General features: G+C 58.8%; 3 protein-coding genes across 8 annotated transcripts; 1 reads left to right on the top strand and 2 right to left on the bottom strand.

The window, feature by feature from the left end:
- Positions 1–48: 48 nt before the first annotated feature.
- Positions 49–3,073, bottom strand: LOC148216340 (uncharacterized). 2 transcript variants are annotated; one of them, XM_088137085.1, is made up of 6 exons: positions 2,216–3,073; positions 1,933–1,956; positions 1,679–1,749; positions 1,449–1,496; positions 1,193–1,372; positions 49–908 (listed from the first exon to the last, which is right to left on the bottom strand). In XM_088137085.1, exons 1-6 carry the CDS (start codon positions 2,326–2,328, stop codon positions 679–681), a joined length of 666 nt encoding a protein of 221 aa, XP_087993211.1. In that variant the 5' UTR covers positions 2,329–3,073; the 3' UTR covers positions 49–678. The 2 variants fall into 2 exon arrangements, with proteins under 2 accessions (XP_087993211.1, XP_087993212.1); XM_088137086.1 differs by having other exon boundaries at positions 1,193–1,369.
- A 666-nt stretch (positions 3,074–3,739) lies between these two features.
- LOC103067945 (ETS translocation variant 3) lies at positions 3,740–13,264 on the top strand. Of its 3 annotated transcripts, none has more exons than XM_088137071.1 (5): positions 3,740–3,909; positions 5,311–5,369; positions 5,925–6,162; positions 7,122–7,237; positions 9,377–13,264. In XM_088137071.1, exons 2-5 carry the CDS (start codon positions 5,324–5,326, stop codon positions 10,546–10,548), a joined length of 1,572 nt encoding a protein of 523 aa, XP_087993197.1. In that variant the 5' UTR covers positions 3,740–3,909; positions 5,311–5,323; the 3' UTR covers positions 10,549–13,264. The 3 variants fall into 3 exon arrangements, with proteins under 3 accessions (XP_087993197.1, XP_087993196.1, XP_007438458.1); XM_088137070.1 differs by lacking the exon at positions 3,740–3,909 and adding an exon at positions 3,964–4,098; XM_007438396.4 differs by lacking the exon at positions 3,740–3,909 and adding an exon at positions 4,594–4,985.
- On the bottom strand, positions 13,261–21,209 carry LOC112541903 (uncharacterized). Of its 3 annotated transcripts, none has more exons than XR_015795504.1 (4): positions 20,590–21,208; positions 19,762–19,918; positions 18,808–18,875; positions 13,261–16,212 (listed from the first exon to the last, which is right to left on the bottom strand). XR_015795504.1 is itself a non-coding variant. In XM_088137074.1 (4 exons), the coding sequence occupies exons 1-4, from the start codon at positions 20,686–20,688 to the stop codon at positions 15,658–15,660; spliced, it is 789 nt and encodes a 262-aa protein (XP_087993200.1). In that variant the 5' UTR covers positions 20,689–21,209; the 3' UTR covers positions 13,261–15,657. The 3 variants fall into 3 exon arrangements, 1 of the variants encoding a protein (XP_087993200.1); XM_088137074.1 differs by having other exon boundaries at positions 20,680–21,209; XR_015795502.1 differs by lacking the exon at positions 13,261–16,212 and adding an exon at positions 16,236–18,301 and having other exon boundaries at positions 20,680–21,203.
- Positions 21,210–22,241: the final 1,032 nt, after the last annotated feature.

Here is a 22,241-nt window from a genome sequence, read left to right as displayed (position 1 = left end):
GAGAGAGGCTCTTCTCTCTTTGGAATCGGAGGGTGACGAGGACGGCGGTAAAGCCCCCCGGGAGGCAGCGCTGGGTCTGCCCGGAGGGAGGCCCTGGCAGGGGGCAGCGGCTGGGCTGATTCAGCGCCCTGAGAATGCCCCTGGTGCCCTCCTGGCCTTGCCTCTCCCGGGCACCGATTCCGCACACGGCCGTCACTGGAGAAGGAGCCTGGGCAGGGTCTAAGGCAGGGTTCCCCGCCCCTGGGAACTTAAAGAGGGGTGGGCTTCAACTCCCAGAATTCCCCAGCCAGCACGCAAGCGCTTTTCTTCCTGCTGGCTGGGGATGGGTGTGTGTGAATTCTCCTATTTTATCCTGAACGGTCTTCATTCTGCTTTGTGGCAGGCTGCCGAAGAAAACGCATTTACAGGGTGACAGGATAAACGGCCCTCTTCGGCTACAGATTGCCTGGCCGACCCCCCCCCCCCCGAATTGGGGTCTGCTCCTGCAGGGTTATCCAGGTTGCCTTCCCCCCCGCCATGGGGGAAGGAGCAGAGGAAATTTTGGAGAAACCGCGCGCAAAAGAAGAGACCACCCTGAATTTTCTGTGTGGCTGGACCACAGACCTCTATTTATGCTGCTTCCGGCCTCTGCCCCCTTCCCAGGTGGCTCGCCAGCCCCCCGCCTGCTCCCCTCCCCTCTCAGGCACCTCCGTCAGGCAAGGGGGGGGCGGGAGGGAAGTCTGGGCCGCAGGGACTCTCCTGGGCCCTCGGGCCCTCCAGCTCGTCCTCCGGATCCAGCTCTTGAGGCGGGACATAAATGCCCAGCGCCGCCTCGACGTGCCACAGCCTGGTCTTCACTGCCTGCAGGTGCTCCTTCAGGGTCTTCAGAGACTTCAGGCAGTCGTGGCACCTGCGAAGGTCCTGCCTGCCTGCAAGGAGCAAAGCCCAGTGGGAGCAAATGTCTGCAAACGGAGCAGGTGGCCAGATTTGGTCCACAAAATCCTTGTTCTTCGGAGGGGCTGCATTCTGGTTTTCCAGAAAGGCGCTGAAACCCTCACCGCCAAGCACATGGCAGGCTAGGCGTTTGGAAGCTCCTGAGGCTGAAGTTCCCTCCCAATGTTTCCTTCTGGGCCTTTTTGGCTCAGACCCCCGCAAGGGGCTGAGCGACAGAGGCAGGGTGGGGGCAACGGGGGAAGGCATCCTTCCAACTTACGCTCCTGGAAGTGAGACGACTGGAACTCGTGTGCCGCTTGTAGCTCCTGAATGAGGGCCACCATCTCATGTGGAGGCACAGGAGCTGGAAGGGCGGACTCCGGGGCAGTGTCCTCGGGGGCCAAGGAGTCAGGAACCAAGGGGGGAGCACGAGCCTTGCTGGGGGCTTCTGGATCACCTGCTGAGGGAGGAGAGGCAGAGTTAGCAATGGCAGCGGCTTGGGCACCTGGGCTGGGGGCCACCTCTTTGGGGCTTACCACTTGCAGCAGCTGGACCTGGTTCAGCCTGCAGCTGAAGAAGACAACCTGAGATCAGAAAAGGAAGAGCAAAGAACACGTCAGCTGGCACTCTCTGCCCCCCACATACCCACCGAGCTTTGCCTTTCACCCTCTGCCCTCATCTAAAGCAGGCATCTCTCCAGAGCCCCCAAACTTGTGGGGCTTTAGAAAGCCCTGGAAGTAAATCTGTCCTCTGAACCTTCACTCACCTTCCCCTACAACGGTGTCTCTTTCGACTTCGTTCTGGATTTCCCTCTGATGTTCATCATCTTCTGAAAGCCTGCAAATGCCAAGCAAAGCACGTGTGATGCCGTGTCACTCAAAAGGCGCCCGCAGATCCGTGGTGACCAACGACTTGGAAATATCCAGAGAAGGCTGGGATTTCCGAAGCCGGTTTCTCCTTCCTGCACCACGATCTCTCCCATTTGCCTTGCCTTACTAAGACAAAGAGGCAGATATTTACCGTCTGTTCTTCTCATAGCTGGATCTAGAAGAAAAGAGAGGTACAAATATTGGCTGCCAGGGAATTGAGCCCACCAGTGCCCAGATACCAACGTTGCCTACATGGACCAGCGCTCCTTCCAGTTGAAGGTGCCATGGATGATCCGGAAATGGCCAAGGGAGATCCCAAGCATGCCATTGCTGATCTGGGCTGCCTTGTTCCCAAGCCCAGACAGACATGGCTGTGAAAGACTCACCTTGGCCACAAGGCAGCCACAGGTCATCCCCTGGGCATTTGGCCTTACCTGCGGAGGCGCCGATTAAGAGAGAACCAGCTCTGCATCCTGATGCCAGCTGAGCTGATGCCCCTGGAACCCTCACGGGTCTCAAGGCAACCGAGCCTGCTGGGTTCCACCATGGCTATGAGGTCATGCCTTGCTCTGAGTCACTTGCGAAATGTGTGGGTGCAACAGAAGTACGCCCTGGGGACACACAACCCATTGCCTGCTTCCCAGGGAAAGGATCAGTCTGAAACTTTCGCTGAAACCCCTGACCTGGTTCCATCGCGGTGGCAGAGAAGTCCCGACACCAGAGAGAACGTGGCGCAGGACTATCTGTTGTCTAGTTAGTTGCGCCTCAGTGGTCTAAATAATGTATTAAGTTACTCTCATATAAGGAGGGAAACTTAAGCGAGGGACTTTTCTATCAGGCTTCCAAAACTGGCTTGAAGAGGTAATGGAATTGACCAGCTAGGTCAGCTGTGAAACTGACCAGAGAACGGGATTCATGGGGCACCCTAGAGAACCTTGGTTCTAATTCCTATTTGGCCTTGGGAAGGGGTTTAGAGGAGAACCCGGGGATGGAGCTCGGGCACTGAAGAGGCGCACCGTGGATTTTATACCTTCTGCGCAGATTGGCCCGACTGGAGGCTGTGAACGGTGGCCAGCAGAGCCCCGTCCCTCATTTCTCCCGGGTGGACAACGTGCTGGGCAAGGCAGCAGCCGCTCTGAGGGGAGCGGCTTCCCCGCAGTGCCCCTGGCCACGGCAGGCGGAGGAGCCCCTCCTGGAAGTCCTGGAGAGGCGCTCCAGCTGCTGGCAGGCCGGCCCTGCTGTTTGGCCACTTCCCCACAGTGAGGTGCTGCTGCCTCAGAAGAAGCAGGAGGACGGCTTCTCCCCTCACCTTCCAGGGACTCCAGGGCGAAGCCCAGGGCAGACGCGGCCCAGAGGGCAGGAATCTGCTCGGAGAACTCCTTCTCCAGGTCGCAGGTCCGTGGGTTGAAGGAAGCTTTTCCTTCCGCAGCCAGTCCTGCCCTCCGGAGTCCGTGCAGAGGGTTACCCTGCGCCTCGGCCTGGGTTCTTGGAGAAGCAACCGCAGCTGAGCAAGATGCGGAGCAAAGAAGCCGGACCCTCGGCCTGGGGCTGGCTGGGGTGGCCTTGGAAACAGCCCACCCCAGATACAAAGTTTGGTCCTGCTTATAACAGAGATTTGGATGGTTTCTCCTTGTAGGCTGTTTAGAAAAAGATGCCTTCTATTGATACTTTAACACAGGGTTTCTCAATCTTGGCGACTTGAAGATGTGTGGACTTCAACTCCCAGAATTCCCCAGCCAGCAAGGGCTGGCTGGGGAATTCTGGGAGTTGAAGTCCACACAAGTCTCCAAGGTTGAGAAACACTGCTTTAACAGTTCCCTAGCCCGTAAACTTTATCTTTTTTCCTTCCTTTTGAAGGAGCACCTTGGGAAAATGGGGGAAATTTCGTAATAACGTGGGATAAGCGGGATAAAGTCGCCTTTCTCCCTTCGGCGAATGGGCGCCCGCAGAACGAAGACGGGCGAAGACACTTCCGACAATAGAGAGGAGGGGACAGAGAGGCCAGACATTCTCGCCCGGAAGTGGCGCGCCCCGCGGCCCTGACGGCTCGGAAGTGGCGCGCGCGGCCCCGGAAGCGCCGCCTGAACCCACTCCGCCCGCCCGGCGCCTCCCCCGGAAGTGGCGCGCGGTGAGTCAGGGCGTGTGGGCGGGCGACCCACCGACGAGGCGTTTCCGTTTCCGGTGGCTGGCGCTGGAGGTGGGCGAGGGATCGGCTGCGGCGAAGGAGCGACGGGAGGCAGCAGCAGCAGCAGCCGCCGCAGCCCGGCAGGCCGCACCGACCCGCCGACGGAGCCCCGGCCAGCCGGCCCGCGGTCAGGTGAGCGCGGGCCGGGGCCGGCGGCGCGCCGGGCCTGCCCCGCCAGGCGCTGCCCGCCCCTCGCCGGCCGGGGGCAGGGACCCATTCCCGCCCCCATCCTCCCCTCCCGGCGCGCGCAGCGCTCCCGTCCTCGCGCCCCGGGCGGCCGCCTGCTGCGCCGCCCCCCCGGCGCGGCGGGGGTCCGGAGAGGATCAGGGAGGGGGCCGGCGGGGGCCGCCGCCGCCCGCGGGAGGCTCGGCCGGGCGGGCGCCGCGGGGTCGGGGCGGGCCGTCCCCCGAGCCCCCCGCGCGCCCCGGTCCTCGGCTGCCGCGCGGGCAGAGGGCTCGCGGGGCGGCGGCATTGGCATTGGCATTGGCATTGGCATTGTCCGCGCGGGCCAGGCGGCCCCTCTGCGGCCCCTTTACCAGCGCTGCTCGCTCCCGCGGCGGCCCAGGGCGCGGGGGGGGTCTGCCGGCGGCCGCGCTCCTCGGCTCTGGATAATCTCCGGTGACTTCACTGTTCAAACACGGGCGTGGTGGAGGGGAAGGAAGCCAGCGAGAATGCGCGCTGCCTCAGACAGGGCGGACTGGCTCGCCCGGGAGGCACCTCGTTCCTCCCAGGCAGCCGGCCGGCGGTCCCCGCCCGCCGCCGCTGCAGCCCGGCCCCTCTCCGGCGCGGAGGGGGCGCCGCTTCCTTCAGGGCAGGACTGCGGGGGGAAGCTTCGGGGTCGAGCCGTCCCAGGCGGGCTCCGGGCTTTGTCTCGGCTCTCCCCGCTTGCGATCTGTGTCGCTTGGGGGGGGCGGGGGCAGTTCCGCTGATTGTGGTTCACGGAGGGCAGAGCGGCCAGAGGTTAAACTTCCTCCTTCAGGCTCGTGTGGATGAGAAGCCTGTGGATTTTACGTAAGAAGGTAGCTGAACGGGCTGTCGTTTTGTCCTTAGCTGGAGACGCGGTTGGGCCCCCTTCCTGCCCCAGCAGGCGAGGGACCCCCTTTCTCCTTGCAGGCGTGTCAGCCCCGGGAGTCGCAATTGGTAGCTAAACGGTGGGTGGGGTGCGATTACAGTTTTGATAAAGCAGTGAAAGAAACCCTGGATTGTGCTTCGTGGGAGCTCATCGGAGGACGTTTCCTTGGGTGAGGATGCGCGGTGTACGTGCGGTAATAACGCATTGAGAGATAATAGTGGTTTTTTCTCCTATTTTTTCCTTGCCTCCGGCCACCCTTGTTGAACATCTAGTAGGAGCACAGAAATGAAGGCAGGCTGTCCCATCGTGGAGAAACCAGAAGGAGGCGGAGGTAAGGCAGCTTCCTGGGCAGGTCTGTTTTGGGCTCCGGCTTCTCTGGAGTGTGGGGAAGATGGCGAAGCCTTTGTCTGAGGACCAAGCTGAAGATGGGAGCTTGACTGTTCCCTTCTTGCCTGAGGTGTTCCCGCGGCAGGCCCCTTCGTTCCAGCCTCGGCCTAGGCAGTGAGCAGTGCTCTGGGGCCGGAGGGGTGTGCCCCAGAAAGTGTGACATCTCCACCACTCAGCTCAGCATCAGATTGAGTCTGCGGTTCTGGGCTTTTGGCCATAGATCACTGTTTCGTGGTTGAAGAATAAGGGATCCCAGGGGTGGCTGTTGGAAATAGGCCTTATCAACCACAAATTCTCATGCTTAAATTTCTCTTCTATTGAATGAATTGTTCGGAGCCACTTAGGAGGTAGGGTGGTGGGGAGAGGTACTGGGGGTCTCCAAAGGGTGGTTCAACTGAATGAACGCTAGCCGGGTTGCCAGGCTGAAAGCTGTCTGTTCAAAGGAGGAGGGATTTTTGGCTTCTCTTCTGATCTCTGACTCTGCCTTTCGCTCTTGCAGGCTACCATTTCCCTGACTGGGCGTACAAGACCGAATCCAGCCCGGGCTCCCGCCAGATCCAGCTTTGGCACTTCATCCTGGAGCTGCTGCAGAAGGAGGAGTTCCGGCATGTGATCGCCTGGCAGCAGGGCGAATACGGGGAGTTTGTCATCAAGGACCCGGACGAGGTGGCTCGGCTGTGGGGCCGGAGAAAGTGCAAGCCCCAGATGAACTACGACAAGCTGAGCCGGGCTCTCAGGTGAGGCTGATGTGGGCAGAGAAAGAGGGGTCAGGAGTGTTGACCAGGGACCCTTGAAAGTAACCCAGGGTGAAGCAAATGCCATCAGGTGTAGATGGATCTCGAGATTTTTCCGGTGATTCTTCCCCCTGCCCACCCACGGCCTGGTGAAAGCCAGCTGTCTTACAGTAAACACCCGGGAGAGGTGGTTATGGAACAGGCCTGCCATCCGGTGTCTTGAGCCCTGGGTTCCTTTGTTAAGAAAGTTGCTTGAATTTGTTTGAAAAGTCCATTTGCACTCATCAGACCTTGCATCCTGTCAATCGTGACTCAAGCCCATTTATTCACCCTTCCTGGCATATAATGAGTCTGGCGCCCATACCCCTGGAGGCTCCCCATAGTTTGGAAGGGCTGACCCAGGCAAGGATCCTGCCTGTTGTAAGGTTCTTGGGTTATAGATCCTGGTCCTGGGTAGATTCCCTGGGTGTGTGTGTCTGTGTTGCCAAGGAGCCGCCTGCATGAAAAAATTCCAGCTTCTGGGGTCCTTGCTCAGCTCTGGCAAAGTTGCTGGCGTCCCTGTGGCTGCCTTCTCAGGATCTTCCCTGTGCCCCGCCCTCTGTTGGCAGAGGAGTTGAACCGGCGCCAAGCTGAACGCTGGTGGCCCGGTTGGCACATCCTTGGCTTTTGTTCCCAGGAAGCTGAGGCTTGGCTAAGCACGCTTGACAGCCACCTGCCCTCTGGTCCCTTGTCAGGGAGAGCAAACAAGGAGGTGCAACCTGCATTTGCATAATGGAGCGGAAGCCTCTGCTTTGCAGAGCTCTTCCTTTCTGTGTGTGCGTGTCCTTCCCAGGATTCAGCTCTAAAGCCCCTACTCGCCGAACCAAAGGGCTGCCAGCCTGGGCCTATCCCTATCCCTTCTGCTCTATCTCTCCCCGGGCATCTCCCAAAGCGTGTGACGTCTGGCTTTCCTTGTTTGGCAGGTACTATTATAACAAGCGGATTCTCCACAAGACTAAAGGGAAGAGGTTCACCTACAAGTTCAACTTCAATAAACTCGTGATGCCCAGTTACCCCTTCCTTAACATCCGGCCCACCGGTGAGCAATCAGGGGGTTCTTGCCCTGCTAGATCGAAGCTGGGGGTGGGTGGGAGTGACCAGTTGGTTGGTTAGATATGTATTTATTTATTCAATTTGTATGGCCACCCATCTCCAAAAAGTGACTGTGTATGGCGAATATCCTACCTCCCCTCTCAAATCCTTGTGGAGTAGGTTGGGCTGAGGGACAGTCACTGGCCCAAAGCCACCCAGGGAGCTTCTGCGGCTGAGCAGGACTTGAAACTGGGTCTCTCCGATTGACCCATCAGTTCACCGAGTCCGAAGGCCAGGACACCAGTACGTGCAGACAGTCTTTGGCAGTTGCCGTATTTCAGTTTTTCCTTTAGCATCTGGGGGTGGGAATAGGGTGGAGGTGGTTGGTCTCCGTTCCTCCCTCTGGCTGGGTCTCTGGCGTTGGGGGGCCAGGGATGTGACTTTCCCCCCAATCCAGGAGTGGCTCTTTCGTGCATCTGGTTCTCCCTGCATTGAGTCTGGATATGGCGGACAAGGAATATCCTGGCGGTGGGGATGTGGCTGGCCTCACGTTCTGATTTGTAAAGGGTTATTTCCGGGTGCTGACCGGACCTGCCTGTTCCTGTCATGGGCCCCTCTCCTGCTTCTGAAGCACCTCTTCAGAAATCAATTCCACAGCAGGCCCTTTTTCCTCGCAGTTGTAGTAACGCATTCAGCGCTTGGCCGCTGGCGGAGCAAGGGTTGAGCTGAGCAGCTGCGAACCCTAGATCATCTGCTTTTGCTGGGCTTGGAAAAAGCAGTCGAGAGAGACGCCTTGTCCTGGTGTGGGAACCGGTAGCCGCCCCAGGCCTGGAAGTGGGGCAGAGGAGCCTCTGTCTCCCTGAAGGACGCTTCGGGCTGTGGAGGGTGTGGTTGGGAAGAGGGAGGGCCCAGCAGGTTTCCAGGATTATGCTCCAAGTGGACTTTCGGAGCTGTGGGTTTCCTGAAGGGAGGAGGCCCTGAGCTCTCTTCCACAGCTTCTCACAGCAATCATGCCTTTTCTCTCCGCCAGTGTGACAGCGCACGGCTGAGACCTTGTGCCAGGATGGCCCAGAGCATGCAGGGATTGGCTCTGGCCAAAATCCATCCCCCGGCCCTTGGAGGGCTCTTTGCCCCAGGATCAGGCGGCCTAGGCCAAGGCCATGTCATCCGTGGCTCCGGCCTGTGCGGCTTGCTCGCTTGTTCTCTCCTCGCCATGGGGAGGAAGCACCTCTCTTCCCGTGACCATCTTCTCCCCCTTGTTTCGAAGGCATTTGTGTCTTTGCTGTGTTCCACCTAGGGCACGGTGGCTGGCTTGTTCTTCTGATTAAGAGCTCTCGGTTTTACGGCAGGGTAGAGGTTACCCCACAGCGTGAACTGCTGCTTACGCAGCGGGTCCGGCTGCCCGATCTAGCAGCCCTCAGCTAAAAGCCGGGCACTGAGCGCAAAGCTGCACTCCCGTGGTGCGGACATCTGCAGGAACAAGTCCGGGCAGTTGCTCACCCTGATTCCTCTCGAACACACCCTGCGCTCCCTGAGGCTGGCAGTAAGCAGAAGAGGCTGCTGGAGCCCTGGAAGCTGCCCTGTGATTATAGCTTGTTTTCTTTCCTCTTGCCTGGGGAGGTTGACGCCCCAACCTGCTCAGGAGGGAGAGGGCCAGGGCTGCATCTCCTCGGGTGGCTCTCCTGCCAGGTGGGAGAAAGCTGCAAGGGAGGAAGATCAGATGCAGGCGTCGGAGTCGGAGTCGGATGTGAGGGCCCAGGAACGTGTTTCCTGGATCCTGGATGTGGAAAGTCGCCTCCTCTGCCCCCTCGCTTGGCTGCCCAGCTCTGGGTGCACTCTCTTCTGCTCGGGTGAACTTAGCGTTGCGTCCTTGCTGAAGACGGGCCTGGGTCTACCAAGAGGGCAGGGGGCTGCATCGAGGAGCCCCCTCCTGAACTTGTCACCAGGCCTGGATCTTAATGGAGGCATTCAGCAGCCGTGGAGGGAGCTTCCCAACTTCCGGAACCTGCTTCCTGGGGAGCCCCAAATAAAGAGGGCCCAGTTCCACTTCTTTGGCGACCCCGCCCCCCAGCAGTTCGGAGGCTTGTGGCTTGTGTCCTGGAGGGGGGACCCTCCTGCTGACCCCTCCTCTCCTCTTCCTCCCCAGGCGTTGTGCCACAGAGCGCTCCTCCCGTCCCGACGGCTTCCTCCCGGTTCCACTTTCCCCCTCTGGAGGGCCAGTCGCCCACCGAAGACTCCCAGCCGAGCCGCTTCTCCGGCAGACCCCTGGGGCCGCCGGGCCAGGAGACCCTCAGCAATGGCAGCGTGGACGAGAAGTCATCTCCGGCGCTGGAGCTGGATGGAAGCTCTCCGGATTGGCACCGCGGGGTTGATCTCCTGGCCTCCCGCAACACGGCGGCCGCCTCTGGCGCGGTCGGGCACCCGAAACGCAAGTCGGACCTGGTGCTTCCACTCTTCGGCCGGGCTGGGCTCTATCCAGACGCGCACAGCCCCTTCGCCGGGTCCCCTCTCCCTCCCCGTGGGGGGGTCCTCAACGTGCCCCTCTCTCCCGCCTTGTCGCTGACGCCCACCCTCTTCTCCTACAGCCCCTCCTCGGGCGTGAGCCCCTTTGCGGCCAGCAGCAGCTGCTTCTCCTTCAACCCGGAGGAGATGAAGCATTACTTGCACTCTCAGGCCTGCTCCGTCTTCAACTACCACCTCAGCCCGAGGACCTTCCCTCGCTATCCGGGCCTGATCGTGCCCCCTCTGCCGTGCCAGCTACCCACTGAGGATCAGCCTCAGTTCCCCATTAAGCTGCAGCCCCCGCCTGCCGGGCGCAAAAACCGGGAGCGACACGAGAGTGGTGGGGGCTCCGGGCCTCAGCCCCTCGCGTCACCCCCCCGGGTTAAGCTGGAGCGGGCTTTGGATCAGGAGCCAAGCGGCGTCGATTCCCCGGAGAGGGTCCCGGCGGGGTGGGAGGAAGAAGTGGGCACAGCCCCTCTGCCCCGGCGTCCGGAGCCGCGAGAGAAGACTCTCTTCCTGCACCCGGCTGCCCCCGCTTGGCCCGGGGCCTCTCTCGTGCCTGGCCCGGTCAGGAAGCTCAAGCAAGAGGAAGGCGCTGCTGAGAAGCTGCCTGCCCAAGAACCCGGGGGGGAGCCCGGAGCCCCCGAGAGGAGGGAGGACGCCGTCATGCCCCCCAAGCTGCGCCTGAAGCGTCGCTGGAACGGAGACCGGCTGGCCGAAGCCGCCGAAGAGGCCCAGAGCAGGAAGCCCTCGTGGGCCAGCAGCCTGGACACGCCGCACATCCTCCTGGCCCCCAAGGCCGCAGTGGATACTTAGAACGAGGGGCCGTCGCTCGGCCGGCGGCTCTGGGTTGTAATGTAGCAAGGTTTTCCTGGCTGGGGCGGCAGGAGGAGGGCGAGGATGGCTTCACTAAACTTGCGGGGTGGGGGGGTTGCTTTGTGTGTGCGTGTGTGTGTGTGTATGCGTGTGCACGCGTGTGCATTGCAGGTGAAATCCAGTTTTTCATGTCCCGAGGGGGGCTCCGTGGCTTGCAAAGCCCCCTCCCCTCGGCCATTTCTACGCAATCAATGCAGCAGAGCCTCTGACGGACCCGCCTTCTTTTTTCTATGGGGTTTGATGGCGGGGGGAGCTTGTCCGAATGTTGATCATTCCTTCTGGGGAGTGCGGCGGGGCAGGAGAGGGGGCCTTCCTCCCCTGCCAGAACTGGACGTTCTCTCGCGTCTGCGGGGGAAGACGCACTGGGCGAGGCCTCGGGCTGGGGGCTGGGACGTTGGACTGTCTTTAAGTTTTGGAAGCAGAAATCGTGGGGAGGCAAGACAAAGTCGACGGCTCGCCAGCCGAAGGACGCAGGAGCTGGCTGCGTGCGGGCTTGGCGGCCTGCGGGGTGACTTTCATAAACGTTAGACCTGGGAGGGGGGATGGGGGGGAGCTCGCCTTTAAAATAACCTTTTTCGACTGTAGAAGAAGCCATGACGAGTACTGCTGTTGAACCTTCAGGGACGTGGAGAGGAAGCGAAACCGAGACCCAGATGCCTTTAACGACACCCCCTTTTTGCTCCTTCCTTCCTTCCTTCCTTGGTTCCGGTCTTTGGGGGCCTCCAGACAGAGAAAGAGGTGTGGGCACCCGAGAAGGGGTCAGCACAGGGCGGCCCCCCGCCCTTTTGAATCTTGCCTTAACGTGGCACCTTTGCAACACCAGCACTGGGGACCTGGCCGAGGTGGGCCTTCTCCATGGCGTCTGCCCAAGCAGCAGGAGTGCCCGGGGCTTGAGGTGCTGGGCTCAAGCTGCTACGTGGCCCTTGTGCGGGAAGCGTCTTAGCTGGGGGGACCGCTACGTCTCGAGTAGGGAGGTAAACGGAAAGGTGGGTGGTGGCTTTGGGGGGTTTGCAGGGAGGCAGAGCGTCCCTCTTCTCTGCATTCCTGGGTCCATGAGGGACTTTGCCCTCCCTTGCAAGAGGCGCTTAAGATTCCTCTGGGTTCAGAAGATGGGGGGAGGCTGTAAGTCGTGGTGCCCCTCTTTGAACATCTCTTCTGCCAAGCTCGGCTGTTAGTTGCTTGGGACATGCTTTCTGGGTGCACGGGAGAACGTGTGAATAGAGCCCCGGCCTTCTGCTCGGCCGGCTGCTTCTGGGGGTTCACTTTCTGTAGCATGTGAAGAAAGCCATTGGGAGACCCGCTCGAGGAGGCTCTGAGCAGGGGGGCGCTGCGTGTGTGTTCTGTGGACGGGTGGCGGGCGGGGCTCTGCTCTTAGATGCAGGCGGGCGGCGCGTCCGGCGACGGTGCGAAAGCTCTTCCCTCCCCCTTTGCTTCGTCTCCCCCGCTTGCATGTCAAAGCCTTAGACCCCTTTCTGCTTCGTGGGGTGGGGTAAGGGGAGGGAAGGGAAGGGCCTCCGAGGGTGCCCTGAGAGGAGGGGGGCTGACCGGCGGGCCCAAAACTCAGGAACTGAAACGCACGGCCTTCGTTGACCAGGACTTGCAAACTTTCCTTCTATTGAACCCAAGTGCCAGAATTGATGGGGACGCGGGGTGGGGGGCTGCAGGTTTCATTTGGAGGGCTGGGGGGTGAGAAAGCTGAAACGGGAATGAGCCTCGCCTGGTGCCCTTTGGGATCTCTGCAGCTGGGTTTGGGGGGGCGGGGGATCCCCTTCCCCACGAGCCCCTGCCCTGGGCGGTGGCCATGTTGTTCAGGGATCAAAGGGCCCGGCTCGGGGCTGGGGAGGAGGGGGCTGTGAAGTGCCCACGGGCATTGAGGGCGTGCCTCCGGCCCGGTGTTGGGGGGCAGCAGAGTGGCCCCTTCTCCTGGCCAGCTGCATTGGGGAGCACCTGGGCCGGCCCCCCAGACAGCTCTTTGTGCCAAATAATTAAGCCGCTCCGGTGCGGAGGGTTGGGACCCCGCCTGCCGCGAATTGAGGACGCATTCGTACCTTTGGGAAGCTATTTTGATGTGTTGTAGCCATAGAGAATCTTAGAAAGAAGATTGAGTTTGCCATATCCCCCTCCCCAGGAAATTTCGTGGTGGGGGGCTGGGTGAACAGGGGCTGCTGCCACTTCTAGCTGTTAAAGGCTGACCAAATGGCCTTGGCAAAGATATTCTCAGCGTGGGAGGGGGTCTCAAAGCAGGGAAGCCACTGAGTTGGGGGGCAGCGGCTTCAGACCCCTTACCTCCCTGTTTGGGAACACGAGGAGGGGGGAGATGTATCCTTGTGCCGTGTTCCCCTCAGATGGGAGAATTTACCTGGGGGGGGCCTTTTATTCCATCCCTGCTTTGCTGTGTCTCCTTTTCTTTTGCGCCTTAGGAATGCGGGTGGACCTGAGAAGGGAGATTTGGTCTTGGGTTCGAGGGGCATCCCCTTAGGTTCTTTTTTTCTTTTAGAAAAAAAAGTTCAACTTTTAGAGTGTTAAAAGTGGCAAAGTATTTACTGATCACTCCTTTTTTTAAAAAAAAGTAAACAATTTTTCATGAGATGGCCCTGACTGAAGGACTAAACAGGTATTTGTCCATGTAAAGCAGGATTAAAATTGTGTGTAAAAAAAAAAAAAATGTAAGTAGTCCTCATGCTTTTGTGCAGTGCCTTTAGACGTTCCACTTTCTATAAAGTCTTCAAAAAAAAAAAGTTTGCATATATATTATATATATGATGTAATGTTATAGAAATATATGTATAATATACATATTTTTTCCAGGGGTATCTGATAGCTCTGTATTTTGTTATGGAAGTTGATATGAAATATTTTACCTCAAATTTTAAAAAAAAAGTTAAATAAACCTTTTAAGTAAGTCTGCTGGGATTCCTTCAGTCTCTTGCTTTTTCGGGAGACCGCGGTGAATGTCAGAATTGGCGTCTGTGCTGCAAGGAGGATGGAAGTGCGAGGAGTCGGATCCCGTCCAGGCAAGATGGAGACCCCACCTGGGTCCAGGGACCTGGAAGAAGCCTGCCCAACGGCTTTTCTGCAAAGGTGGACCCTTGACCGCATCAGAGGTCCTTAAGGCCCCGCCGGACCCTGTGTCAGGCTAAGTGACCTTTTCTCAGCTTGATGTCTTGGGAACGTTTCAACCCGGGTTCAGGGAGCTGCAAGGAGAAAGTTGCTCCAAGGCAGGGGAATTGGACGTTCGTTCACAAGACCCGCGGCATCGTTTGCAAGGGTTTTACGGCCTCGGCGACGAAAGGTCTGCCCATGCCGGCTCGATGCGGTGCAAGCAACATGGGAGTGGTGGAGACCCCTGCAATAGAAGTGAGGGGCAGAGGAGGAGGTCGCAGCCTTAAGCTGAGGGGGGACTTCCAGCCTGCGTCTGCAGTAGCCCTTCCTGACCCCCTGAAGTGGGGCTGGGCTCAGGTGGCACTGCTTTGCTGTATGAAGTCGCACGGGTGGCCTCTGGTCAAGCGAAAGCCCTGGGTTTGCCCAGGTTCTCCCGTCCTGGCTGTGATTCACACTCCCTCCCTGGAGCGCCTCTAAGCTCTTCCCTCTGACCCCAATCTCGCAGGAGGGCAGGGAATAGGTTTCCTTCCAGCCTGGCTCCCAGCACCGTCCCCAAGGGGAGCCTGTCCCCGAGGGAGTCGCACTGGGGTCCCAGGCGGCAGTGCAAGCTGGACCTCGTGAAGGCGGAGGGGAGCGAACACGTGAGCGCAGCGTCAGTGCTGCGTGGAGGACGGTTGGGGAGATACCCCTTTGGCACGTTGGCTTGAAACCGGTGTGTGTGTTTACTTTAGCCAACAGAACCGGGTGCGTCAGATCTTTCCTCGGCTCCCCGCCTCTTCTTGGCACCCCAGGTGCCTTTCCTGGCTGCCTCCTTCCCACCCTTGAAGATGCACCACCTTTAGCAGCCATGCTCCGGAACACTCCCATGAAAACGCAGCAGCCTGTTGCAAGTCACGGCCCTGCTCCCGGGTCAACAAACTGGGTGAGCTTGCGAAAATAAAAAAAACCCTAAGATCAACAAATTGGCAGGCCCATCCTGCCTCCCTTGCTTCAGCCGCCTGAATGCGCTCCGTGGAGGCTCCAAGCAGGAGCTCGGCGTCTTCCCCTGCAGGCTTCAGCCAAGTAGGCCAAGAACACGAAATCAAATCGGAGCCTTTTGTATAATTCCTATCTTGCACAAGGTTATGAAAACTGCCTCCGGATCAGCTCCTCCTCTGATGGCTTCCGGAAGGCGCTTCAGGGACGGCACACACCGAAACAGCCAGTTCCTCCTGTTCGTCGGCACGGCAGCTGGGGGGTCCAGATATTTTTACAGCAGGGCGGCCAAAGACCTTGAGTGCTGGGGGGGGGGACCGAGAACACATTTCTCTACCGCTGCCCCACTGGCGTCTTGGGGGCTGCCAGATTTCCAAGGTTTGGACGGAGCGTCCTGGTCCTTCAGAGCCTGGGGTCTGCTGTTCCCAATTTCCCCTCCTTCCCGCTCAGCCAAGCATTGCAGAGTTTGAAGAGCAGTTTGGCCCTGGAGCAAGTTCCAGATAGTTGTGTGCATCGGTACGCAGAGGAGGTCCTGTTCCAAGGAAGCTGCTGGAGCAAACGTTTCTGTTGGCTTCCAGCCGCCCTCTAGAACCCTTTTTGTTCTGGGGCGTCGCAGGGAAAGTGAGCGTTAAAGCCGCTGTGGTTGCTTTGAAGGGCTTCCTTGGCGTGGGTTTTACTGCTCTGAGCGCCAGTCTCTCCTGCCCGCCCATCCCTTGTATCCTTGGCTGTGTCCTAAAATCCATGAGTCTGGAATAAACAACATGGCCCGTTTACAGTCTGGAAAATCAACAGAGTTGAGAGAAACCAAAGTGGGCCTTGGGGAGAAGAGTTGGGTTGGCGAGGGGGGCCTTGAACCAGGCCCTTCCTGGCAAAAGGTGGGTGTTTTCATGGCTCCCAGCATGATGGCTGGGTTGAGGGAGCAGGAAGCCGTTGCGTCACAGAGAGCGGGGCATGCAAGTCACCAGCCTGCCCCTAATTTTGTGCCTGAAGGGGGGTATGCCAAAGGCTACAGGCAGCCATGTCTGCCAGCCCCGGCCCCGCTTCTGGGGGGGGTGGGGCCCCCACAGCCTCGAGAGGTTGCTGGAGTCTCCCCGATTCCCTGCCATTAGCCCCATGGTCTGGGGTTGGGGGAAATGTGGTTCCACCACTAGCCCCCATGCCCGTGTAAGACATGGAGAGGTCGTCCTGCGCCTTGTCCCGGCCTGCAGATATCGGGCCCCACTGAGGAAGCAGCTCCTGTGGGTGCACTTCTGTCTCCAGAAAACACTGTGCCAGGGGTGGGCGGGTGGCTGCAGAGCGTTGGGAGGCGCAGAAATGTGAGCGAAACGGGTTTATTGCTTGGAGTCTGTCTGCCACTATGGGTCTCGGCCAACAGCTGTCCACTTGCATTGCCACTAAGGGGCCCTGAGGAGTGAGGTCTGCGCTGAGGGCCTTCCTCCTCTTCTCTCCAGCTCTTTTGACCCCCCTCTCAAGGTTGGGGTATTTTTTTCCCCTTTTGGTTGGTTGGTTGACAAACTCTTGTTTTTCCTAAAGAAACATGGAAAACAAGAACCATGCTTGTGGGTACAGCGTGCCCAACACAGGGGGAAAAAACCCCCACGATTTTTATCACCGTGCAAGCTTCCCCTTTCCTCTCCAGACAGAGTGTCCAAACCACTTTCCAGCAGGGCCCTCGGTAGCTCGGGAACTGCCTCCCTTCTAGCAGGATACTGTACTTCCTCGAAATTCTTCTTGCCACATCTTCAATAAGCCAAATTTCCTCTGGGTGCCCAACTAGGGCAGTGATTCCATACAGAGAGGTGTGCTTTGGTTCCGCCCTTCCCTGGGATCTGGAGCCAGGTTTTCAGAGGAAATCTGCCCTCGCCTGCTCTGTCTTCCTGGGGTGCTGGGCCCCTGCTCAAAGCATCTGCCCTCCTTGTATCCCAGCGGGTTCTCAATCCTCCCCCCCGGCTTTGCCCCCCACCCTGGGCTGGTTTCTTCAGGCTGTGCTTGGGACATCAGCGGCCGATATCGGGTGTGCTTTGAACCCCTGGCTGGTCGCCGCTGTTAATGAACTAGCACACACTGCTTAATCAGGTCAGCTCAGGATAGCTTGGAAAGCCGAGAAGATACACGGAAGGTGTGTGTGTGGCGGGGGGGGGGGTTGGAGGGTGCCTTTCCAGCTTGATGGAGCAGCCGTAAGAGGTTTTGGGCAAGCAGCCCCTGACCTTCCCGCTCGGCTCAGTGGGGCTAAGCAGATTGCGGGGCAGCCAGCCGATTCCGGACTCTCTCTGGCAAAGGCAAAGCTGGTGCCTTCCTAAACGCCCGCCAGGCCGGCTCAACTGGAATTTCCCTCGCAAGGAAAACATGTATTTATGCATGCGAAAACCACCTGTTGGAACCTGCCGGTGCCCCAAATCAGAGGCTGGGGAAAGTGTGAAGAAGGAGGCCGATCCATCTGAATGGATCTCCATGTGTAATTCCTTTCCGAGAGTTCGCTAAGCCCACTGTTGACGCCGTCAGACTGCAGCGAGCAGACGGCACCCCTTCTGGCCCGGTCCGTGGCTGGGAGTGCCTGAGGGTGCCTTTGCTCATCCTGGCGCTCCTTCTGTCACAAACCGAGGGAACGATCCAGGGCGCACGCCCGCGATCTGTGCCTGTGGCATCGTTTCCTCCAGAAGGCCAGGCTGGAGCAGCTGCTTCTCCTGAAGGGAGGGGGAATTCACCTCCCTCGTGACACCTGCACACAATCTGGCTTTTAAAATCCTCTTTGCTTGCCAAGGAGGACCCGAAAGACGAGCAGATTCTCTCCAGCGGTCACAGTTTTAATCCCTTCCCTCTCGGTCACCTGGGGGTGAATCCCCCCTGCTTTAATAGGAGACGTGGGCCTTGCCCATTTCGGGTATTTATTGAGTATTCTAAAGACAGGCCAGTTTATTCTTTTCCCTCCCCCGCAAGCTACTCCCCAGGAAGAAAATCTCTGATCCAGAGCTTCTCTTGCATCAAGACTTTGCGCAGGGCTAAGAAGATTTAAGATTAACTCCTTTCTCCTTCATATGTGGAGATGGGCTGCACTAAAGCCCTCAAAGCAGAGGGGCTCTTCTTGTCTCCTGGGCTTCCTGCCTCGAAAGGACCCCCACTTGAGGGGTAGGTGGGCAGGACACAGCAGTGGGGGTCTTGGCGGCCCCTTCCCAAGCCAGCACCTCGGTTCCCGACGGATCCTTCCGAAAGCGTGACAGTGACGAATCAACCCTTCTGCTCCCTGGTCGGGCTGGTTCGGGCTGCCCGGAAGGGCTCTTGGCGCCCAGGCAGAGGTGAGCACACGAGTGGGGCGGAGGCAGAGGGAGGCCCCCAGCCGCCCTCTGCTTCGTGCATCCCGTGGAACGCTCCCTGCCTCCTGGATGCTGGCAGGCAGGGTTTGGGGAAAGGATAAACTCTGTTCTGGGCCACTGCTTTTGCCAGCTTCTCCCCCACGTGACCGTAGCCTGGGCAGCCTGCCCTTTGCCCCTCGCCCTTCCTGGGGGCATCCGGGAGACGGAAGGTCCAGGGGACGAGAGACCACCAAGTTCCAGCTAGGTCTGGGTGAGCTGTGGGGGGCGTCCCCTTGGGTGCTCAACAGGGTGGGTGGGGGCGACGCCTGTGAAAGATAGAAGATCCAGGGCCATCTTATTAATTCTAGGCAAAATGAGTGCTAATTTAAATATTGTGGAGAATCTCACAAGGGTTGTGGAACAAGGTAATTTGAGGCCTTTGTAATTACTGTATATTTTGGCATGACCAATTAGCAAGAATTAGCATGATAATGTATTCTGAAGGCTTAATAGCTGCTTCCTTTGTCACTTTGACTTCCCTGCCTGGGCTTTGCGAAAAGATAATGAGTGTCCTGTCCCCACCGCTTCCAGACACAACCATGCATCTCGCCAGCAGTTGTCCCCGCGCCCCCCTTCCACATTTTGGAGGAAGAGGCCCACTCCTGTTTTTTTTAACTGACTGTTTTCAGTCAAGGCTGATCACAGAGGGTGCTCACCAGCTTAAGCACTTGAGCCTCCTGGTGCAATCTTGGCTCTGCTTCGCAGCCAGCACCAGCAGAACTCACCTCTGAGTAAACAAGCTTAGTTTATTATTAATGAATTAACTTTGTACCTGGATAAGAATCATCGCTCCGGAGCAAGAGACGCTTCTCCCGTCTTCCTGGCGGCGCTGGCTCCCTCCTGCATGACAAGGGAATGCCATGTACGATTTGGCTGCTGCTTGCTCTGACGTGTGTGTGGGGGATCTTTGCTACTTGGGGATCCTTTTCGAGCTGTTGGGGGAGTTGAAGCTAACTCTGGCCCTGGGCACCCTTTACACCCTACTTTGTTTGCTCTCCAGCCTTGGGATCATCCCACCTTTCTGCCTCTTCAGTGCCTGCTGTTGCTTAAGGCCCCAAGATAAGCTTCCTTCTGCAGCTCTCCCCATGGGGGCCCTTCCCATGCAGGCCTCGCCCCACATTCTGGCTGGCAGTACTCAGACCGTTTCTTCCACCCAGGCCAGGCTGCCAGGCCCCCGGAAAGAAGAGCCCTGCTCCAGAGCCAGACAAGGACCTCTAAAGCGGACTCCCACCCGCTGGGCATGCGTGCGCCAGAGGGGAAGCACAGAAGACCCTCCCTGGGCTTCCGCTGGTGGCACATGGCCACGTGACCACGCCAGGGAGGTTGGGAAGCCTTCCTGACTCGCTTCTGCCACCCTGGATGGGAGACCAGCGAGAGGATCAACGGGCTGGTCCCTTTGGGGAGGACTGGTCCCGGGCTCTGGAGGAAAACCGTGCCAGCCCTGCAGGCTGGCTCCTGGGACGGGGCTGCCTTTCCTGGATCCCTCCGTGGCAGGTAGACATCTGCTCCCCTCCCCACGGCTGAGCAGATTTCAGCCCAGCGCTTCCCGTACGAGCCCCAGCTACAGGAGCAAGGACTAAAGTCTGGCTGGGATTGTGCACCCCGCCCCACCAAGCTGTGCAAGGGGGATTTTGGGGGGCATCCTCCATTGCATAAAGCAGTGGGGGACCCTCCTGGCCTGCAATCCCCCCACTGCGTGCACATCAACGCCCTCCTTTTGGCCTACTTTGTTCTACAGGAGTGACGCGGCATTGTTCAAACAGGATTGCCCCAAAGTGCTTCCGTGGCATTTTCCGGGGTGAAACTTCAAGGAATTGTGCTGCTCCTCCTTGGCATGGGGAACACGGGATTATTCCTCCTTGGCACCCAGCTGTGGACCTTTCCTGCATTTAGAAATACATTGAACGCATTTAGAATTATACTGCAACAGAAACTCCAATCCCCCCTGCCCCCCTCGGGTCATTTCTGCTCCTGGCATTCCTTTGCAGTGCCCACCATGTGGCGGAGGTGGGAATCTGTGCAAAACAGTCTTAAGCCCGTCTTTCTTCGGCCAGGTAGAAATGCAAATAAGGAAGGTGTGCGATTAACACGCAAAGGGGGGGCTTTACGGCATAAGGGCTGGAAGGAGGGCTCAGGGCTCCAGCAGAATTTGCAGTCTAGGGCTGGATCCATGGAAGGGGCAGTCCAGTTCAGTTGCATCTACTGAGGCTTGGGGAGAGAAGCTCAAAGGGGGTGGCAAGGGGGGGAAGGCCCTTGGAAGATGCTGTCCATGGGACTCTCATGCACACATTCCACCTTCTGTAATGTGCTGGTTTTACTCTTGGGCAAACATGTGTAAACCTAGTCAACCCAACCACGGTTTAGCCTGAGGTGCAGATGTGATGGGGAGACAGATACGTCGCACGTGACTCCTAAACACTCTCCTAACTCCCTGGCCTGTGGTAACTTCTCAAAGACCGTCTGGGTCTCCTACGCGTTCACGCCCCCCCCCCCATTTTAGGTCCTGAATTCTTCCTCTAAGCAACACTTGCACGTTACACGCAGGAGCAACCACCTGAGCAAGGCCAAGAATAACCCTCGCCGGATTCTGGCCGAGGTGGGCATTCCAGGCAGTCGAATTTCTGAGATCAAAAAATATTCAAACCTTCGCCATTTCGTTCCTACGCCGTGCAGTGCTCTGCCAGGAACAAGGGGAAACCCTCTTGGATCCAACCTCCCTAATAAACCCACCACCCTTAAAAACAAGACGCAACCGTTAAAACGACGCTTTAGAGGCTGCCATGTAATTAATGACCGACAAAGGGGACCCTCTGGGGCATGAAAGTCTGAGCAGGGGGCAAGGAAGGATCTCTTCTGTGGGTTTTTCTTAACCAGGTGCAGAACGGCGAGCCTCGCTCGGTAAGGCAAGGCCGCTGTCGGGGGAACGGAAGTGCCCGTCGCTTCGCATGGAAGGGATCCTCCAGGAAAGAGGGCCGGATGGATCCAGGTTCTTTCTGCGCAGGCCCTGGCTGCCAGGAAGGGCGAGGGGGGCTCGGTCTCTCAGGCCCGTCTGCTGCCTCCCAGCCTAAGGAAATGCACCAGCAGCCTCTGGTGACCGGTCGGCCTCACTGCAAGGAAGCGTCCTTCCTGCTCCAGATGGCGCATGCATGCGTGGGCAGCTGGGAGCGGGTCTGCCCTTACCTAGCTCCCTTCATCCGCAGCCTGCCCGCAAAGCAGGATAGGAAAACCAACTCCTCCGCTGGCCATTTTAACTGTGGCACCAAGCCACAGAAATTTCCTCGGCGAGGAACGGCTGGCCGAGAAAAAGAACTTCTTAAGCCACCATAAGTGAGATCGGCGGGGAAGTCACGTCCGCCGTGGGTTTCCTTGCGTTTGTAACTATTTTCTCCCCCTCGCTGGATACTCCAGGGGCCTCCTCCTGCGGAAAGGTGAGATGTAAATCTAGGACGCAATCAGGATCGTCCGCAGGAGGCTCGGCTCTTCGCCATTGAACGTCACCGGGGACCGGTTGCCGGAGGGCCCAGGATGCTTCCAAGCCCAGCCGCATCGGCGGTTTTCTACTCAGAGAAACGTTCAAAGTTGTGTTCGTAATAAAGAGCGTCGGCCAAAGTTGAGAGATTTGGGTAGTGAGAAGTCGCATTACTAATAAACGAGGAAATGAAATCCGCGGAGGAGGATGCAGGGGGCGTTTGTGGCGTGGGGGGAGCAGCCTGGATGCCCCTTCCTCTTCTGGGGCACCGCTTGCCCCTCTCTGGGCTCCGCTTCCCCTGCACGTCGCAGGAGGGAGCGTCGCCATTCCCATCGCTGCAAACTGAAAGGGAGGAAACGTTTTCTCCACCTGCTCGCCCCTTTGGCCCCCTTCAAAGAGCGGGAAAAAGACCCCCCCCTTTCCTGACTGAAAGCGGCCCAGTCCGGCCCAGCCCGCTGGGCATCTCGCTGGTTTGCAAGGAGAGAAGCGCTTCCCGGCCTGGGGACGCCTGCCCTGATGAGGCAGGGCGGCTGGGGCTGCTGGGCATTGTCATCCCGCTCCCCTTGGAGATTCCGGGCCCTGCCCTAGAAGGGGGCTCCGGCCTCCCCCTCCCTTTGGACGCCTCTCCAATTCTGCCCGGCGCCCTCGGACCCAAGGCTTGTGGGTGCTGTGGGCCCAGGGCCTGGGCACGGCACGGCACGGATGCCCTGCAGCGCCAGCCAGGCCTGCTTCTGGGG

The sequence above is a fragment of the Python bivittatus genome, unplaced genomic scaffold (genome assembly GCF_059951505.1).
Source record: "Python bivittatus isolate LINGU-HERP-01145 unplaced genomic scaffold, Pbiv_v1 ctg000180_np1212, whole genome shotgun sequence".
Taxonomy (NCBI): Eukaryota; Metazoa; Chordata; class Lepidosauria; order Squamata; family Pythonidae; genus Python; species Python bivittatus.
This window is presented reverse-complemented; position numbering and strand designations above follow the sequence as displayed.

Bases quoted from the DNA above. Each gene is read 5' to 3' on its own strand.
- LOC148216340 (XM_088137085.1), bottom strand. From the start codon at position 2,328: ATGGTGGAACCCAGCAGGCTCGGTTGCCTTGAGACCCGTGAGGGTTCC. The intron at 1,957-2,215 runs GTAAGGCCAAAT...CTTTTCTTCTAG, and splicing joins CTTAATCGGCGCCTCCGCAG to ATCCAGCTATGAGAAGAACA. The intron at 909-1,192 runs GTAAGTTGGAAG...TGCTCCTTGCAG, and splicing joins GTCGTCTCACTTCCAGGAGC to GCAGGCAGGACCTTCGCAGG.
- LOC103067945 (XM_088137071.1), top strand. From the start codon at position 5,324: ATGAAGGCAGGCTGTCCCATCGTGGAGAAACCAGAAGGAGGCGGAG. The intron at 6,163-7,121 runs GTGAGGCTGATG...CTTGTTTGGCAG, and splicing joins AAGCTGAGCCGGGCTCTCAG to GTACTATTATAACAAGCGGA. The intron at 7,238-9,376 runs GTGAGCAATCAG...CTTCCTCCCCAG, and splicing joins CCTTAACATCCGGCCCACCG to GCGTTGTGCCACAGAGCGCT.
- LOC112541903 (XM_088137074.1), bottom strand. The intron at 18,876-19,761 runs GTAGGCCAAAAG...CTTGTCATGCAG, and splicing joins CGTCACTCCTGTAGAACAAA to GAGGGAGCCAGCGCCGCCAG. The intron at 16,213-18,807 runs GTACAAAGTTAA...ATGTTTCTTTAG, and splicing joins GAGCGATGATTCTTATCCAG to GAAAAACAAGAGTTTGTCAA.